The sequence below is a fragment of the Necator americanus genome, chromosome I (assembly GCF_031761385.1).
Source record: "Necator americanus strain Aroian chromosome I, whole genome shotgun sequence".
In the NCBI taxonomy this organism is placed as follows: Eukaryota; Metazoa; Nematoda; class Chromadorea; order Rhabditida; family Ancylostomatidae; genus Necator; species Necator americanus.
Genome location: NC_087371.1, coordinates 14498918 through 14513867, shown reverse-complemented (window position 1 = coordinate 14513867; position 14950 = coordinate 14498918). Strand labels below are relative to the sequence as shown.

The window sequence follows — 14950 nt, the reverse complement described above, 5'->3', positions numbered from 1 at the left end:
AGGAAAGTGAATGAGTTGACTTCTCTGTGGGCAAATATAGTATTCGGTGTGAAGATAACAGGTATGAGAGTGCCCCCCCTCTTAATTCCCCCTAAGGCTGCCAGCACAGTTCACTCACGCGTGTGGCTCTGCCGATAGGTGATTGTTGAAAGTTCACAATTGAGCAATCATTATTTCCAAAACCGCAGAGACCGCATCGTTGTCAACTCTCAGTCTAATCGTCCTGAAAAAAGGCGTGAGAACCGCGTTTGTCCCTACGAGATACGTTAGAACGCTAAACCGTTGCACACGCTTCGGGTCCCTCAGCAGCCCGATCTTCGATCGCTCGATTGTGAATGCGGCGCGTGCAGTAGGGCGGCTGTTTTCACGTGTCACGTTGAGACAAACGCCGCCTTTAGAGGCTACTCGGCGGTATTGAGCGAAGCCACGTTTATACTCGCAATCTACACCCCAAACTCTATTTCTGCCCACGGAGACATCGTCATTTTAGTGCCACGCTACCTTTAAAGAAGAAAAGGCTGATGAAGGAAAGGCAAGGGGTAAAATGTAGTTGGCGGCACTCAACTTTGCTTCAATCGAACTGTACTTTGGAGTTCGTAGAGCAGAAAGACCGTTCTTAACTGACAATTGGCTTTTTTTCAGAGGCTCATACTTTGGCAGGTTGACAGGTTCGACTGAAAATGAATAAGAAATAAATGTTCATGAATGAGTTAGTTAGTCGGAGACCTAAAATCTAAAGGTAACTCTTAGAAGATCCGTCACATGTAGGCTAAAGCTGCTGAAAGAAAAAGGAAAATAGAGATGGAACTGATAATGCTTAAACTTTAAAAAAAATCCCAAACAGGCTTACTGGAAATGAGCTAAATCATCCCATGTAGTAGTTGTACTTTCAACGAAACCGAAAAGCTCCTGAGAGATGGCTTCTGCCCAACCCGGGATTGACAGCAAAGAACGGTGTTTGCGCTCTAAGGTCGTTTCTTACGCCCCAAAGTACAGTACGATTAGAGCAGTGTTGAGCACTCCCTCTTCTCCTCCAGCTACTTTCTACCCTAGAAAGTTTCTTTTTCGGGTAGCAATAACCAACCTATGAATGAAGTCCAGTGACAATCCATCAGCAGTAATAGCAAACGAAGACGGAATTATCACAGCGCACCACCTCCTGGTATTTTTTGCACCCATTCTATTTAAGGGGGAATAAGAAGAGAACATCCCACTGCTTACTCAGATTTTGCTGCCCAGCGGTACTGTAGAACTGATCTTTGACCAGCTATCCTATTTTGAATGGTTGCACTGTAAAAAAAACGAGGATGTTTCTCGTTGTTTTGTTTGAAATAAGGTGTATATCTAGAAGTGATGTGCACTCCGTGAACTCCAGGAGAAAGAGCTCTCGCCTGAAACATCTGCACAGGCGTCTCACTTCGATTACGCGCATCTTAACAAGTCGTGCCAGAACGCGATCAATGTAGATCCATCCGTCTAGACAAGAGACTCATCCTCTTCGGGATTCTCGGCTTCTATCAAGCTATATAATAATGCGCTTAGTCTGTGTGTGTATGTGAGAGTTTGTCTTTGTGTCACGAAAACACTTCATAAAGATGAAGAATTTTGCAGCGGTGAGGACCGAACCAGCGCCGATCACCTGACAGACGAGCATTCTACCAACGAACCACTGCCAATGGTTGATTCCATTTATATGAAGATCGTTGAAGTACAAGTTACTCCTAGTTGTATGTTTTTGGAAGCATATGGAACTTGTAGTCTAATAACATGCTAACCAACTCCATCCCAAAACAACGGCGTAAATTGGAAGATGAGCTTCAACTATAACTAATTAATTTATAACTTCAACGATAACTAATTACACTACAACTTAAAAAGAAAGCGCATGTAGGACCCCGTATCAGTCCTACAGGCGTTCCCTTTAAAGAAAAAGTCTCGGATGAACAAATACGAGAATCCCACTTCACTTTTGCTGAAAGTGAGTCCAACGCGCTCCAATCGAACCTCCTTTCAAGGGCGCCATAACCGCGTTCCTGCAAATTGTACGTTTCTGCTTTGTGGTGTAGATTTATCCTTTTCTGATCCCAAGCCTAAGTGTTATTTGGTCGTGCGTTCTTCTCGTGAGTTACGGTATTTCTATTCTCGTTGATTAGTAAATGCTTTTACAGAAATGGGCAAGAAGAACAAGTCAAGAAGCGCCCGACGTACAGGTTCTCCGGTCGGCAATGATGAGGTTTGTGGCAGTACTGTACTTTTTTCCCAGGATCATGCTGGATTTATTGTCGTATATCCTTCAATGCTCGAGCCACGTTGTCTTTCCTCATCTCCTCTTCCTCCTTGCAGGAACAGTCGTCCGAAGAGTACGAAGTCACTGAGGAGGTGTACGAAGTAAGTTCTTATGCTTCTCCTGCGCTTGTTTCCCTATATTCCGGTCTTTCTGAAAATGTAGATGAGGGAGCGCTATTCAACCGCTTTCTTATTTCTGGAAGCTCTATCTTCCTTTTTCTCTTAGTACCTTCAGGTTACATGTTATAGGTTATCCTCTAAGACTAACCCTCATTTTTTAGGACCCCAACAGATGTAGTTATTTAATTCTAGAGATAAAAGCACGACTGAGTGACCCCACTCCCATCTACATTTTACGCCTAAATCTGCTGACGTAATTTATGTTATTGTCTGGATATTTTTACGTGATTGATGTGCAGATACGACTATTGCTCAAGCCGCTCAATATAGAAGTTCTTTTTTTTTCGTTCGAAGTTCCCTAACGTCTCAAATCATGTTTTAAATCATCTTAGTAACAAACGGCTTTTATTTTCTATTTAACAAATGAACAAAACTGCGCAAGTCATCTTACTTCCATTTTGTTACGACTTTGAAATTCTCGGCATGTGGTTTGATGATCTGGGAGAATGCGAAGGGGGCTTCTGCTGCAGTAATTGCTTCCTGTTGCTGAGCATGATAAGGCTCTGCTTTTTTATCTACGCTCCATGATCACAGTTCCTAGGACAGAGCTCAGTCTTTGGAAAAATGGATCGTCTAGGTTGAGGCGAAACTATCCATCTTTCAATTTTAGCCTCTATCTTGTTTATTTTTGACTTTTTTGGTGGGGTCTTCTTACCTCTCCGCCAATTGTCTGACAGTAATCAACAGTTTGTTCTTCTTGACTGTTCAGCGGTTTCTTCTTCATTGTATCTGAGCCCAAGTATCTAAAAAGTGATGAAATATGGTTATGACCATCTGTCCATGGTTGTCTTGAAGTTCTATCCCTTTCAAAGTTGATTCGTTGCACCATTATTTCACCATAATAATTCGATAATATTGTTTTTCTTTCTAGCAGTCTCTTAAATATGTTTTCCCTTATTTAAGTAGCAGAGCGAAAACTGATACTTTTTTTAAGTGGTAATTCTCGACAGTAGTAGCTAAATGATTTCATGGCAGGCGGGTTCATTTCACTTGTGTCCTTTGCAGTCCTCTCCACTTCTTTTTAACGTGCTGGAATTTTCTGCTCATTTGCAAATTATTCGCAGTTTCTATCTAGTCCTTTTTTCGTTAATATTTCCACCTGTATGTCTCCCCGTTACAGGTAGAATGTGTTGTCGGACATCGAATGCGTCGCGGTGGTATGGAGTACAAAGTGCGATGGCGCGGATGGTCGGAGCAGTTTGACGAATGGTTGCATCACTCTAAAATGGTAAACACTTTCACGTTTGGCCTTCCAACTCACAACAAAACAACTTTATTAACTATCAGCTTTATTCAGGACTGTCCTGATGCTATAAAAGAATACTGGAATAATCTTAATCACACCAAATCCGAGGCAAAGAATTCAGCTGAGAAAGAGGGTGCGAAGAAACGAGAGCGTCCATCATCACGTGCTTCGTCTTCAACAAGTGTTTGTATTTTGGTTGTTTTTGTTCTTCTCCTTTGTGTCTTTTTTTACTTGATTTAGTATTTTCTACTTTAAGAATCCATCTCCACTTGTCAAACGAAGTTGTCCTACGTATTCCGACGATGAAGGCAAGTTTACTTTTTTATTCCGATTCTGAAATAACATTCGTAAATACTTTTTCGGAATTTACAACGAAGTTTGTTTTCTTTTACTAAAGCTTCATTCTTAGATAATAATGACAATAATAATCTAAGTACCTTTTATGTGAATATGCTCCAGCTCGTCCCAACTGCGAATCAACATCTCTGGAAATACCCGTGAGAGAAGCAACAACAAACTCATTACACGTGAGCTCTTCCAGCAAAAAGGAAGAAGAAAACACGGTGGTGAAGGGCTATTACCGGCTTTGTTTTCTCTTATTAATTTTTCCCGTCTTATCTGCTTACGTTGGCACTTGAAATATTTGTTTCGGATATTATCCTGTTCAGAAGTCTAACATCGCAACCACTGAAGCTACTCAGCAGCATCAAGCTAGTGGCCTAGAGGATTCCGCTTCCGATGGTGATTCCTCTCCCGCTATTCCATCAACATCATTTGCAGTGGATAGTCATGAATCGCCATCTGTTCCTGTTAGTTCTTCGCCTCATTCTGGATTCTCCTTCTCAGTAGCAACAACATCTTCTGCCACGGATGATCGCACGCCTCAAACTGCTTCCGTTACCTCATCCGTCCCTTCCGTACCGCCTCTCTTGATCAGAAAGGTAATGATTTTCCATCACTCTTCCTTTTGGTTGATTATGTAATTTCCTATTTGTCAATGTAAGATATTGTATAACTATCAAGTTTTCTTTGTGAATGTTGTTCATGTTTCTATGCTCTCTTCGACGAAATTTTTACCATCTCTGACTCCTAAATGTACATCACTCCTTTTAGTGCAACCACATGTCGTTTGGGAGTCGGAGAAGCTAACTGCGATAAAATCGTGATTATGGATACCAAAGCTATTTCTATTTTATGTTTTGCATTTGGAGAATAGTAAATTCAGATTCCTCGACCACCAGCCATTCCCAAACGCAAAATAACGCCATCTCTGCCGAATACTAGCACATCCGCAACTACACCATCTAGTAGTGGCACTACTTTTGAAGCTAATTCTCCAAGGTACGATGACTTTCATGTTCACTTACTGTTGGAAATAGTTGGAACTGATGATCCGGCCTCAGACTCCCGGACTTTTGTGTTTCCCACAATTACTGGACTGGAAGCTTCTAATCAAAGGTTTGCTTTTTAGTGTCTCGAAGACTTCTGAGGACAGCTCATCTATGCAGTTGAATTCTCAGACTGTTGAGAAGGTAGTTTCTACTGGTCAATTTGATATACGTGTCGTTTTGTAACTAATTCAAGCTTATTATAGTTCAAGTCTTTGTAGTGAATAATTTTGCGGACTAAATATTGGTAGCGTATATTGCTGAAGGTATTCTTGATCTATGCCGTTTTGTCATAGTTTCTTTCATCATCGAAAAACTAGAACTTATCATTTTATAACACAGAAATTAAACCTTTCTTCACCTTCATCGTCTTGAAAAGTCAACTTACTTCACGTAGATGACCTGATGACCTTTCTCATCAGGTCATCTATGCGATGTGAAGATTTTGTTAGGACAAAAATGTGCTGTACCAGACATTTGGCTCATCTGAGATTCGCAACTTGATTTTGCTTTTCAATTTTGATTGACTTTTGATTTTCAATTTTGCGCACTATGTTCTTTCTGGAGACGTTTTGCCTGCAAAGTCTATGTATGCAAAACATTGTATACATTTATATATGTACAATCCTTTTGTAATCTTGCAGGAGGAAGTTCCTTCGAGTAGTGACATGCACACTAATAGCAGCACACCTGGAACATCTGATAGAGCAGCTGAGGTAGTTTTTCACATCTTGAAGAAATTCGTATTTTCTTCAACATTTTCCAATTTAGCCGCCAATCAATAAGAAACAATTCGTTCGACAGCATGGATTTGAAAGAGGCCTTACTGTAGGTCTTATATAATTGCATTTGGAACGAAAAAGTGCTGCTGATTAGTGTTTCTCCTTCAGGTAGAACGAATTCATGGGTTCATCGGAAGGGCGGACAAAACATTCGCTGTCGTGCAGTTCAAGAACTGCGATATCGTTGAGATTCTCGCTACTCAAATTTTACAACATTATGAACCCTTGGTGAGAATTATGTTGAATTCATCCGAGAGTAAACTAACGATTCCCATGTTTTTGATGAGGAACATGGGTGCAATCAGTTTTTGCGCCAGGTGCACCTTACCTAGTGCAAAATCTTACCACAGAATAACATCAGAAATTTAACGTTGAAATTAATTTAACCTTGCCGTCTATTTTTTTTTACGTATTTTTAGGCACTAGTTCGCGGTTTCGAAGAACACCATATTCGCTGTCGTAGAAATGAAGTGTTAGCAAGCCCGACGAAGTCATCCGAGGGGTAGCAATACTATATATGATGTGCAAGCATACCTCTTTTCTCATCCCTAACTACCTTGTCACCAGTTTTGCTTCATTTTATTCCATTTTTTTTTCTGAACAGGCGGTTGTAACTCTGATAGACTCTACCAAAGAATGGAATGATGCTGGCATTAGTCTGCCTCGAAGAATCCCAAGAAATCATATATGTCTTTCGCATTTATTGCTTTAACGTACTTACTCCACTTCAGTTCAAGTTGGACATGAGATGAATAACCTTGTTTTATGCTATTTTGTCACCCTCATCATTAATAAATTGTTACAGAGTGTACAAGGAAAGCTTTACTATGTGTAATTTTGTAGAATGTTTCTAAATTCCTCAATATTACTGAATCTAAGACTTCGCAAAAAAAAAAAGTTCAGAACATGTCAATTCGTAGAACTTCATGAGAAAACCTACAAAATAGAAATGAATACATCATCTGAATACCGGGTCTGAATCATGAAGATAACATTGAACTCATAGTCTAATAATAATAGTCTATGATGGAATATCAAGAAAACTATATAAATTTGCAGACATACAACGTCATAGTGTCGTAAAGAATAAAGGGCTTTGATTAATCAAGGGAGCGAATTCATTAGGTATCCCGCCTTCATGTTATCGCTGCAAATGAATTTGAATTGACGATAAAGAAAGAAACACAAGAAAAAACCAACCAGTATACATTAAAATCGGCTTGAAGTCTTTTCTGCAAATAAGTTCTGAGCTCTAAGATGAGCAATTCATCATTTTCCAGTTGCTCATCAAGTTTGTAACCAGAAATTATAGCCGCTGAAAGAAAAATTCTTATATGCCCTATTAAGCAAACAAGGTTTTCAGAAGGAAAAATATTAACGAAATCAGTTCTTAACCTATTATTCAACTAAAAAAGGTATGCAGGACCTACAAGCTACAATGTCTGCGAGACCTGGAGGGAACGCATCAATTTTGTGCAGGAGGTGAGATCTCACTACTGGAATGACTTGCTTCCCATACATCTAAAACCAGTATATACCACACAGTAATGATAAGATAAAGGCAAAATGAAAGCAAACAAATAGATTCTACCTTAACGAAGAGATGGTTTAAAAATGAATAGATGATACTGTTCATCGATATGAACGGAGGAAGCACAAGATCCACGAAAATTTCATGAGTCGAAAATCGCCTGGCCGAATAACCGCCTGGAGTTATGTTTTGCTCCTTCGATAGCTCACAAGCATTGAATGCGTCGAACACTAGGTCCTAAAAACTGTAGTCTGACAATCACACAATTATGTAGCAATGATATTAGTTTTCGAATAACATGCCTTCAAACAGTCATGGATAGTTCGTGTTATCTTCCTCGAATGCGGTGGTACAGGAGGAGGAGGTTCATTTTCTGTAGCATTAACCTTAAAGCAATAGGAATTTGAAATTGCACCAGCCTGTAATTTTTCGCAGTGTTTGCATATACAAAACTATTTCAATTACAGAAAAACAATGCAGTAAACAGAAATAGATGTTGTCTGCTACAAATTACCCAGAAATTTGTAGGAACGTTATAGATTTTGAGGATTAACAAGATACCGCTGGTTTGCATAAAATACCGGATCAAGTTAACTTGGAGCATAATTCGAATTCTATAGCGCCTATCAAATAGAAACGTAGGGAGATCTATGGATTCAAACATCACACCAATGTTCAAATATTTGACCAGAAAATCAGTAGAATATTTGCTCGAATTTCCTATTCTATCTTTAAAAAAATTGATATCTGGTGTAATAAAAAGTGGAGCTGAAAATGAAAATGTAAAAACATTTGATATTGTGAGATAGAATGAAACAATCTACTCAGACCGACTGATCGTGTGGATAGAAAACAAGAAGATATGATCTAGATTATCTAAAGTATCATTTACTATCTTTTTTACCGTTCGATAAAAGCGTCATCGAAGTTTAACATGTATGGGCGTAATCTGAAGATGTTAGATAGTTTAACATCAATAATTTAACATAAGTTCTACAAGGGATCAGAGTCTGTTTTCTCTCGGCCCTCTTTCGCGAGAGGAATCTGCTCCAACGTCCAGCAAACAGTGCGGCGCAGCTGCAGAGGCAGAGTTGCGCCATCGCTATTAGATTCGGTTTTAACCCAGTATCTCAAGGTACTAAGGGCGTCCGACCTTCCCTTGTGGTTGCGTCGTAAACCTTAATTTTTGGATCGCCTTCTCGGGGTATCCGGGAAGGCAATAATTCGTGAAAGTGGACAGGGGTTCGAACTTGTGCGTGTACAAGCGAAATAGCAGTCACGATGGTCCGCAGTTCTTTCGTGACTTGCCATCGTCTTGCTTCTGTCATTAAAACCATGCGACATTGATCCTACGATGAATAGTGTATAAAAGGAGCCACTTAACACCGCTCGTATTTCTGGCAGCTCTATCGTCCTTTTTTCTCTTAAACTTAGCTTACATGTCACGGATCATCTAAGAGTAATGCTTAGTTTTTAGGGTCCCAACTGACTTATTACAAAGCAGTTGAGACCAAGACCACCAGCAAAATTGTAGATTGAATCGCCCTTTTCAGGCTCTGAAGAAGGCGATATAGCCGAAACGTTGGCCAATAAATTTATTTAACAACCTCGTGTACAGCTTATCAAACTCGATACTACATCCAACTGACTTAGTTATTTACTTCCAGAAATAAGAGGTTGAGTGCTCCACCCCCAACTACGCTTTACCTCAGGGATGTGTGTCAAACATATACGGTTCGCGTAAAATGAGTAGTAAAATTTTTCGTTTTCTGCAGTTTTTCACTACTTTTCTCTCATAATAATGCACGAGTAATAATACATACTCTTAAGAAAGCCCTTTTTGATTAGCATTTCTGCCATCTAATCTTGATTTGTGGGTATTTGACTTCTGTCGCATTCTTTTGTGTAACTGCGCTATACCTTCATATTTCGTAGTCGGGGAACGGATAAGACACTTTCTCGCTATTTTATAAGTTTCTCCCAATTTCCGCTCCTCTTTTTGTGTATCTGTCCCCAGTTAGGACGGAATTCAGGATTTTACTATGATTCATACTACAGCTAACACTAATCATGCACAACTAAACAAAAAAGGGAGAGAAATTGAATCTTTACAAAATAAGGATTTGATACGTACTAAGAGCAAAACAAACGACAGAATTAGTGAGAAAGGACTTTTTAAACACTCATCCATGCACTATAACACGGAGAAAAATAGTGAAGAACTAATTAACTACGTTAAATGGGTGTTTTGTTCACGCCACCGCGATGACTGTTTGTTCCTTTCCCAAGAAGTTTAGGAATACCTGATTCACAGGGATTCGCAGATTTATGTGTCATGTTAATAGGACATTACCGCTTCAACAGCATCAATTGTGTAGAAAAAAAGTTATCTTTTAAACCTACCTTCATAGTCGTAATCTGCAGATCCATTCCCGGCAGTATCTCACGCTCCGTACTTGTGGTAGCTTTCGATACAAAATTTCTTTCCGTACTTCTGATAAAGTCACGCGCACACTGAAATAATAACACATTTATTTATTGTTATCTTTATACCCGCCGTTCTTTTCCCTGTTAATTAATAAGAGGTCATCAGCGGTTCACTTCAGCATTTTATTTGGCTGTTGATTTCAATTTCTTTTAATAATAAGAAAATAATAAAGTACTAGATGAGTAATAAAGTACTTCAGTGCGGAAGGAAATAAATCGATCAGTCTCATTTCAAAAAAAAAAAAAAAAAAGAAAAGAAAAGGGTGGACGTTTACGATCAAATCAGTAAACATCATTTACTACCCTGGGAAATAATAGCGGTTTGACAACAAATCAAAGAAAATAAATCACTTATAACACCTTTGCTTCTGATCTTGATACCACAAGTGCAATCAAACCTTTAAGGACATCTCCAAGTTCATTCTTATCGCTTCCTGCTTCTTCAATTCTTCCCGTAGTGATGCAATCTCTGCGATGTCAGTCGACTTCTGTTCCTAAGACAGCCCTTAATGCTCAAGAAAATTTTGGAAACAGCTCAACTCACCACCTTTACTTCCGCAGAAAGAGGAGCGATCGTTTCTTTTGCGGCTCTAACTGATTTGAACAAATTACAAACGTGACCTTTGGCGACAGCTGCCGACTCATTACCTGAACGTGCTGCCTGATTCCATTTAGAAATTGTTGATACCTAGCGTCGTCGCAATCAGGAAACCACGACCTTCTTGAGTAACCGAATCCGCTCGGAAGCGCTGAAGCAATGCTTCTAGTAAAACTGATCGAACTTGTTTAGGGGCACATTCTATTCTGGGATCATCTAACACTTGGCGGACATCATTAGCTGTCAGTAATTTGGAAAGACAGTCTGACTGCAAACAAGACGTGCATTTCCTTAATCTAACAACGATAAAACATAAATAACCGAATAAGACCTGAAGAGCAGCCATATTGAAAAGTGTTGCGAATTCAAGTCTCTCAAACACATCGAACGACTGCTGCGCTTCTTTAGTCATCAGATACCGTTCACCTTTCCATAGCATATGCTCGACACCAAAACGAAAAGACATCGCAAGAAGAGGTTGCAGATTTTCTTCTGTAATGGAAATTTTATCCAAACATAGCGAGCAGTGTTCGAAACTTACTCGTTATTGCTGCAAATGGAGGGTAAATGGCTTTCAAAAGCACCAAGAATTCACCAGGTCCAACATCCTTTAAAATTAAAACATTGCCTTCTAGACCAGTAGCTGGTGAAGATCCTGCTGCATCATCACCTATAGATTAGCGAGATTAATTATTTTATTAGGAAAATTTAGGAAATTTTATTAGGAAAATTTAAAACTAATTTAGAAAATTCAATATATAGTTTTGTCAAAACAACCTGATACCTTGTGCAATTGTGAAAGCGGCTGCACTCGAAGTCGCTTGGTGGAACCAACTGTTGCGAGTTCGTATCCTCGCCTGCTTCACCGAATTCTACAGGCAGTCCGAGTAGACCTAACGAAGGTCCCATCTCGATCACCTCTGGTTCCACTGTTCGGCTTCGAGCTGCTGCTACGCAACTGCACAAGACTTCAGATTGTTTTGACCCGATCCGATAATTTTACGCATACATTCAAGAGCTTTTGATTCACAATATCCATTGCTAATATCTCTCAAACTATTGGTCACTTCTATTCTAGAACTGCACAAAAGAAAAGTAATATTGAAGTGTGAAGTTACACGCCACGAGTTTTTGCCTGTAAAGCAAGAACTGAAACCAACTCGGAAGGAGGAAACACATGTTATCGACGTCCTGTGTTCTTGCTCGGAACATTTCTTCATCACTGTCCAGTTTCACCGTTTCTCCTTCACTCCTATAAGATATCACAGCTTAATGCTGTTCTTATACACGTTGGTCGTTTCATTTAAAAAAAAATGTATGAAAGGTGCAGGTGCAAGCTATAGGGCCGCCGGATATAAAAACACATAAATAATAAGACATTCATCAAACTCACTTCATACTTAATACGTCATAATCGCTACAAGTTCCGAACTCAGATTTGTTTTCTGTAGTTGGAAAAGGTTTCTCTGCACAGCCAGGTTTTATCCGCACGAATAAGTGAGCGAATTTTGCGGAGTGTATTGAAAGATACTGAAGAATAATTATAACACAGTTAACGAACTGTTTGATGGAACAGAAGAAGAACTCGAACCTGAGTATTCACATAAACTCTTACGTCGCTATCCTGAAACCCAATGCAAAGATCGGTTAAGGGCGAGGGCTTCGTGAAATCAATAGTAAACATAGAATAATCTCTAGAAAAAGAAATCCTGTGCGGCAAAGTTGGAAAAAAACGGAACACGCTCTTAATACATAATCTTCCCCACTTACCGATAGCCAGAAATATCGTATAGTTCTAGTCTAATTTCAATGTCACCCATGCTCAGCTCGTTGCGAAGAATTGTATACTTCATGGAACGATTACTTGTGTGAAATGTAGTGACTTGCTGGAATCATAAAATTTCATGTAATCTTGCCTGAGTTCGAGAGTTCGAATTCGACAACATGGCGACAAGAAAGAAGGAACTGAGAATAAAAATTCAGAGCGCTGTAGACCTCAAGCTCACCTTACGAATAGCATCCGAAGCACCATTGACGCCTAAAGCAATAATCGTTACCCTCGCGTTACATCGCCATAAGTTCCCTTCAATTTCACGGTTACACCATAGGAAAATGTCCAGAAACTCTTCGTCTACCATAGCTTCAGCTTGCCTGAAGGAAAAAAAAAATCAAGAAAAACGAAAACGTTCAATAGTGTCTTTCTGTAAGTCACGTTATGCACAATTCATCTCGTATTATACATTATACATTCTAAGCACCAATGTTAAGTTGCCCATTAATCCTAGTCAGTATCAAAACAAAACAAAAGAACTGAAATCTAAGCAGAAATGAAGAGTAGCGCAGTTCTGAGAGCCTCTAGAACTGCCCGGCTATAGAAAAATCCACTCCTTTGGGAAGCATTCTCTTTAGGTCCATTTTTTAGAAAGCTACCTCAAAGCTCACCATTCAAAACCGCAGATTTTCTTCTTTGCCACATTGTAGATATCCGACGTTGAAAGAGTAAGAACCAAACACCCTTCTGACATTCTACAAAACTCAAAGCTACAAAAAGGTCAAGAAAAGAACTTCGAAGACAGAATCCAATGGACAGAATGCGTCCTCCGCAACATCTACGCGAGTAGCACATGATCATTGCGAAATCAAAACAATCAGTGTGTATTTCGAGGATCCCAGCACGATTAACTTGTGCATTTTGTTTGTAGGACTAGTGACCGCTGAATTTGCTTTGAAGTAGTGGTAAAGTTATGGGGAGTGTTTTGGGAGTTATTTTGTTAATGCTGGATTACAATTTAGAAAGAGGGGACCCGTTTTTCGTTGTATACAACAGGCACGACTAGTGATCTAACAAACATGCATGGTTTTGACAGACAGCTCCCGTTCTTGCTAAAAGAACTTCAAATTCCTCGCGTAGCCGTCCTCAGAACCTGCAATGAAATCCCAAAAAATAAAAAAAAGCTACCCAAAGGAATTACAAGCGAAGAATTACGTTGTCCTTGGCAACCACAGTGCATAGCTCGAAATTTCACAACCCCAAATAAGTCACAATTTGCAACTCCAACTTTTTTTTTAAAGAAATGAGGTCAAGAAGGTGGCGGAAATGCTGAACATAGTTAACAGTCGTGAAATACAGTAGACAAAGTAGTGGGTGCTGATGGGTCTCGCGGTTCTGCAGAACATCGTACAGGTTCCGGGCCTGATTGTTTCAACATGGGACCTAACCGTTTGCGATCTCGCCTATAAGACCGAGTTCGTATAATTGTATATGTATATTTTCGTAGAATTGATTCCTCTATCATAGGTGAATAAGAGGAATCGAAAGGAAAAAGTGGGTACTTCAGCAAGATAAAAGATAGAAATGAGGATTAAATGTCTTACCTCAATTTTCACGTAGATTTTCGTTGAAGTCCTTTGTTGATCTTGGAAAAAGTTTGCTTGTGGAGCAGTGATATGTGCATATACAACAAAGCTACATGTGTGTAGAAGTTGCTTCGTAGTGTAAACCCCAGAAGCCGCTCCCTCCCTAGCGCTGACCATAACCGTAGGTGTCTCATCTACACAGGTTCGAGAAGTGCTTTTGTTCTTGCTGAAAATTAGTGAATATGCATACATATCCACTCGTGGTCGTCTGTGCGCAGTTCTCTCAGTGTCATCTACGACATATACAGAACTTGAAAATCCTCATTTCCCACACGGAATTACCATTGACTGCTTCCCGTCCCGTTTCCTAGAAATCAATTACTCCAAACCTAGATCGTAGCTTCTCCAATTTTACTATTCGTGCATACAACAAGTAGTGGGAGCATATAAATGTCACACGCCCTAGTGTACTTTACAGTTTCAGATTATGCTGCCCGAGGTGTTTACAAAAGAGTCCTAGCCAACTGGTGATTATCGACAGAGCACTTTGACGTGACGATATTGCATTCAAAATCACCAAATTTAGGAGGCGCATCTGTCAACTTCTCGAACAGCATGAAGGAAAGTTGTGTGCCACATCCATCAACAAAACAACACTCGCAAAAAACCTATTCCTAGCATTTCCGAGGAGGTGCGACCTTTCTCTTCCTTTGCATTCAGATTAGTCAAGATAGCATTGTGATGTTTGTCCTCCTCACAGTCCCCTTCGGTACCGACTCTCGAAGCTTCACGAATTTACAAAATACTTTTATTATAATATGAGTTATATGTACATTTCGAGATAATTCAATCACATAAATTATTAACTTATTACCACACTACTGCTCTTAAAACCGTCCGTCCAAGATAAGTGATAGGAGATTCCGATAAAAAAAATAGATCACAACTTGAGATTAATGCTTAAACCTTTATATGAATACAAAGATCCTATGGAAATACAATACTCAACAATACATAGCAATAAAAGTCAAGTCTTTCTTCTGTTCTTTGGCGATAATTATTGCTGGCAGTGTACAATAGAGCAGTAACTATTAT

The 14950-nt window shown here is 39.5% G+C and overlaps 2 protein-coding genes across 4 annotated transcripts; one reads left to right on the top strand and one right to left on the bottom strand.

The window, feature by feature from the left end:
* Positions 1-2170: 2170 nt before the first annotated feature.
* RB195_005559 (uncharacterized protein) lies at positions 2171-6496 on the top strand (the record flags this gene model as incomplete). 2 transcript variants are annotated; one of them, XM_064178137.1, is made up of 14 exons in its annotated part: positions 2171-2233; positions 2344-2388; positions 3587-3694; positions 3764-3895; positions 3969-4020; positions 4172-4278; positions 4381-4653; positions 4938-5053; positions 5184-5244; positions 5745-5816; positions 5872-5928; positions 5991-6110; positions 6302-6384; positions 6487-6496. In XM_064178137.1, the coding sequence occupies 14 exons, from the start codon at positions 2171-2173 to the stop codon at positions 6494-6496; spliced, it is 1299 nt and encodes a 432-aa protein (XP_064035216.1). The 2 variants fall into 2 exon arrangements, with proteins under 2 accessions (XP_064035216.1, XP_064035217.1); XM_064178136.1 differs by lacking the exon at positions 6487-6496 and having other exon boundaries at positions 5872-5932; positions 5995-6110; positions 6302-6388.
* A 490-nt stretch (positions 6497-6986) lies between these two features.
* On the bottom strand, positions 6987-13023 carry RB195_005558 (uncharacterized protein; the record flags this gene model as incomplete). 2 transcript variants are annotated; one of them, XM_064178134.1, is made up of 17 exons in its annotated part: positions 6987-7029; positions 7083-7197; positions 7313-7403; positions 7474-7650; positions 7716-7799; positions 9817-9927; positions 10299-10394; positions 10445-10548; positions 10619-10766; positions 10830-10990; positions 11040-11168; positions 11659-11750; positions 11892-12028; positions 12090-12192; positions 12269-12384; positions 12505-12649; positions 12941-13023. In XM_064178134.1, the coding sequence occupies 17 exons, from the start codon at positions 13021-13023 to the stop codon at positions 6987-6989; spliced, it is 1935 nt and encodes a 644-aa protein (XP_064035214.1). The 2 variants fall into 2 exon arrangements, with proteins under 2 accessions (XP_064035214.1, XP_064035215.1); XM_064178135.1 differs by having other exon boundaries at positions 10299-10388.
* Positions 13024-14950: the final 1927 nt, after the last annotated feature.